The sequence below is a fragment of the Xiphophorus couchianus genome, chromosome 5 (assembly GCF_001444195.1).
Source record: "Xiphophorus couchianus chromosome 5, X_couchianus-1.0, whole genome shotgun sequence".
NCBI classification, from domain to species: domain Eukaryota; kingdom Metazoa; phylum Chordata; class Actinopteri; order Cyprinodontiformes; family Poeciliidae; genus Xiphophorus; species Xiphophorus couchianus.
In genome coordinates, this window is record NC_040232.1 from 33083896 (window position 1) to 33087599 (window position 3704).

The following is a 3704-nucleotide window of genomic DNA, read 5'->3' on the forward strand; positions in this document are numbered from 1 at the left end:
GAAAACTTATTTATTGCTCATTTTGCGACACACTGATCTACTCTGATGCGGCCAAGCCAGATACCTGGCATCTTTTCTTGGATGCCAGTTCATTAATGTCGGGGCTCAGGGTTTGAGCTGAGGAAACCTTCATTATCGAACAAAGGTGTTTGTCAGTCAGACGTCTCCTGTGAGACGTTTTCGTCATCTTCATTGAGGAGAAAAGTTGCTCACATACAGTACAGACCAAAAGTTTGGACACACCTTTCTAATTCAATGGGTTTTCTTTATTTTCATGACTATTTATAAGGCAAGAAATCCCACTTATTAACCTGACAGGGCACACCTATGCAGTGAAAACCATTTCAGGTGACGACCTCTTGAAGCTCATCAAGAAAATGCAGAGTGTGTGCAAAGCAGTAATCACAGCAAAAAGTTGCTACTTTGAAGAAACTAGAATATAAGGGGTATTTTCAGTTGTTTTACACTTTTTTGTTTAGTGCATATTTTCACATGTGTTATTCATAGTTTTGATGTCTTCAGTGTGAATCTACAATGTCAATAGTCATGAAAATAAAGGAAACTCATTGAATTAAAAGGTGTGTCCAAACTTTTGGTCTGTACTGTACATATGTAAACAGATATTCTGTCTCCCACCTGTCCAGAAAAGTTCTATTTTCTGTCTTTCTTTTCAACATTTTTTAGTAGGGTAACACAGTGACAGCTGTAGTTTGAGGTCACAGTGTGGTTTGGGGGAGAGGCACGGGGATACGGGGTGCTCCGGGGCTTTCAACCGAAGGAGTGCGCAAGAAGACGGATCACCACCTTCCTAATACATACATGTCCGCTACCAGAAGTGCTACTGACACAGAGGAGGATGCGTGTCTGCCTGATTGACGCGCCAAAAAACAGCAGAGCATTATGGGATTTGTAGTATAAGCGGTGAATGCGGCATCACATCGTTGCCACCATATAATACCGGCGGGCCGGCTCTAATATTAATTTGAAATTGCCTCGTGGGCCAAATATAATTACACTGCGGGCCAAATTTGGCCCGCGGGCCAGAGTTTGACACCTATGTCTTAGACGGAGATGTTGTGAGAAGACTGGACCAAGTTTGGAGACCACAGTTGGACCATAAACATGGAGCAAAACAGTCTTAAGTTCATAGGTGGTTGGTCTCATGGTTTTGCGGAGATACTCTAGGGCTTCAGCGATGGCTCTGCCTCCTTTCTCAATAGGGAGAAGGTGCGAAATAAATAAATTCAGATTCAGTTACACATTCAGTCCAGTTCAAATGAAATTGCAGTTTAAAATATTCAAATACAGATTATTATTTTATGGCAGTTAATATTTTTTCTCTCAAACAGAAACAACTATTTGCTTAGAGCAGTCAGGTTAGTATCTTGAGCAAGCAGGAAGTGACAGTGGGGAGGAATGATCTGCTTTCAGCAATATATTGAGTTTCTAAGTGCCAAAATATAATAAATACAGAAATCATTATTATTATTAGATTATTTATGAATGTTATAGATAACATGGAAGCAGAATTATATAAATGAATGTATCAACAATTAATTGAATATCAGGAATTTAGTCAATACATATTTTTTTATAAGTAATTGTGAAATTGTTCAGTCAAGGTTAGCAATTAATATATGTTATTCAGTCTTGTATGTTTCTTATGATTATATTTACGGTAATTACTTATAAAACTAAAATTGGGCAGACTATACCTGACTTATGTCTAACTTTGCACAATGCTGCTTTTTGGGGGGAACATTTCATCACAAACCTGACTTGGTGAGAGCACAGTTTAAACTGGAACGTGGGTTTTTTGTGCTCTTCAGTTTGTAGACAACCTGGCATGGAAGGAAATTCTTCCAAGATTTATTCTTTATGTCTGTTACCTTAAAAACCTCATACGGAGGGATCAGGACCTCCTTTTCCGATTCAAACATAGAGAACTTTGAGATGCGTGCTCCAAAGCAGGTGGTAATCTCAAAACATGATTGGTCACCAAAATGAGGAGAAGGATAACCACCCTCTGAGCTGGAGGTAAAGCCACCGAAGCGAATCTCTCTGTTGATCTTGGTTTCAAATTTGCAGTTGGTTCTCCGATAAGTCTTGACACACTCTGGTGCATTGCGCTTAAGGGAGCGTAGGGCCATGGTGAGGTAGAAGTGTAGTGCATGATATTGAAATTTGGTTTTGTACCCAGATTTTTGTGTTCGGACTGCCTTATTGAACTCAACGTATAGTGGTGGTTTTTCCAGGGTGTAAGCATGAATAGCCATGATTTGCTCTTTCTTCAGCCTTGAGCTGGTGGTTGCCCATTTATTGTTGTAGTATTTTTGTGCTACACGCCAAGCATCTCTAAATTCACCCCTTTTCTCTGTATTTAGCAAACTGGCCACTTTTCTTTCCATCTGATTTTCGCAGCCGTTGTACATGTCGTCAACAGAGTTTGGAGCTAAATCCAGTGGGAATGAGCAAATCTAAACAGAAAACAAAGGAAACATGTTACTCATTATTAATATTTATTCTATCCATATGTGCATTTGCACTTATTAAAACAATCCCCAAAATAATGCACCCTAACCTTCTTTTGTGGTGCCGGAGCTCCAATGCAACATCCGAATGATAACAGAACCACTGTCGAAACTGCTAGCATTGCCATCTTGTGTCAGCAGACAACTAGAAAGCATGACAAAAAAAGAGCTTTTTGTTTAACAACATGTTAAAGATTTCTCTATGCATCAGTCAGTCTTAGTAAGAAATAAAAAAAAGAGCAGAAATAGCTGGAGCCTGGGACTTTGGTTTGTGACCTGAAACTGTTTTCAAGCTCCTCCAAAACTCTGTGAAGTTGCTCTGCTGTAGCTAATCCTCCATCTTCTTTCTATAGATGAGCTTCCCATATCTGAACTAAGATTCTGTTAAGACCAGCATATAAAGAGTTATAATAATCCAAGCAAAAGATATGACTTACTTTCAAAAAGTCCTTTGTTTGAATGTAGGACCTCAGTTAACTAATGCTTTTTGGCTGGAAAAAAGCTCTTCTTTTTGTTTTTGATCATATTAAGAGGAACTGTGAAAGACCATGCCACGGTTTTTGTTTATGGATAGAGTATGAATTTTAAAATCTACAGTTCACTTTACTTATTTTTGAACAGTGGCTGAGGGTTGCACTTTTTGTTTAAAATTTTCAAAAGGTGATGGTGGCTGGCTGTAGCTGATAGCTAAGGGGTCAGAGGATAATGTACCCATAGATTCATAGTACCATAAAGATTTGCATTAGGAAATCTTAATAGGTTTATAAGTTAAAAAATAACAAAGAGCAGGTATGAACAGACACAAACATCTTAAACAATATTTTCAAGAATTATGCTATCTAATTATGTTAAAATTTCTCCTCTACTTCAATTTACCAAACTGGTACAAGACTTTTTCTATTGGGTTACAACTTTTCATCATATTCTTGATCCATCAGTTTTAACACCGTATTTCCTAACATCCTTCCTTTAAAAAAAACACATTTCTTTATTCTGGTATTTAATGCAACACATTTGAAGAAACCAACAAAAATATCTGTACCTGAGATGTAGAAAATGCTTCTGTATGGATGAAGGACCCCTGAAAACAATTGTGTTTTTGCCAAAACACAAATCAAAGCTTAAAAAGAATGTTAAAAAGTGATCAAAAATAAGAAAAAGTACAAAATTCAA

General features: G+C 37.6%; 1 protein-coding gene across 2 annotated transcripts; it reads right to left on the bottom strand.

Annotated features, from left to right (window-relative positions):
* Window positions 1-1755: 1755 nt before the first annotated feature.
* Window positions 1756-3704, bottom strand: LOC114145482 (ecto-ADP-ribosyltransferase 5-like). Of its 2 annotated transcripts, none has more exons than XM_028019082.1 (3): window positions 3574-3704; window positions 2576-2676; window positions 1756-2477 (listed from the first exon to the last, which is right to left on the bottom strand). In XM_028019082.1, the coding sequence occupies exons 2-3, from the start codon at window positions 2657-2659 to the stop codon at window positions 1767-1769; spliced, it is 795 nt and encodes a 264-aa protein (XP_027874883.1). In that variant the 5' UTR covers window positions 2660-2676; window positions 3574-3704; the 3' UTR covers window positions 1756-1766. The 2 variants fall into 2 exon arrangements, with proteins under 2 accessions (XP_027874883.1, XP_027874884.1); XM_028019083.1 differs by having other exon boundaries at window positions 2582-2676; window positions 3574-3698.

Excerpts from the sequence above, each read along its gene's own strand:
- LOC114145482 (XM_028019082.1), bottom strand. The coding sequence starts at position 2,659 with ATGGCAATGCTAGCAGTTTCGACAGTGGTTCTGTTATCATTCGGATGT. Across the intron at positions 2,478-2,575 it reads CACCACAAAAGAAGGTTAGG|ATTTGCTCATTCCCACTGGA; the intron begins GTGCATTATTTT and ends TTTTCTGTTTAG.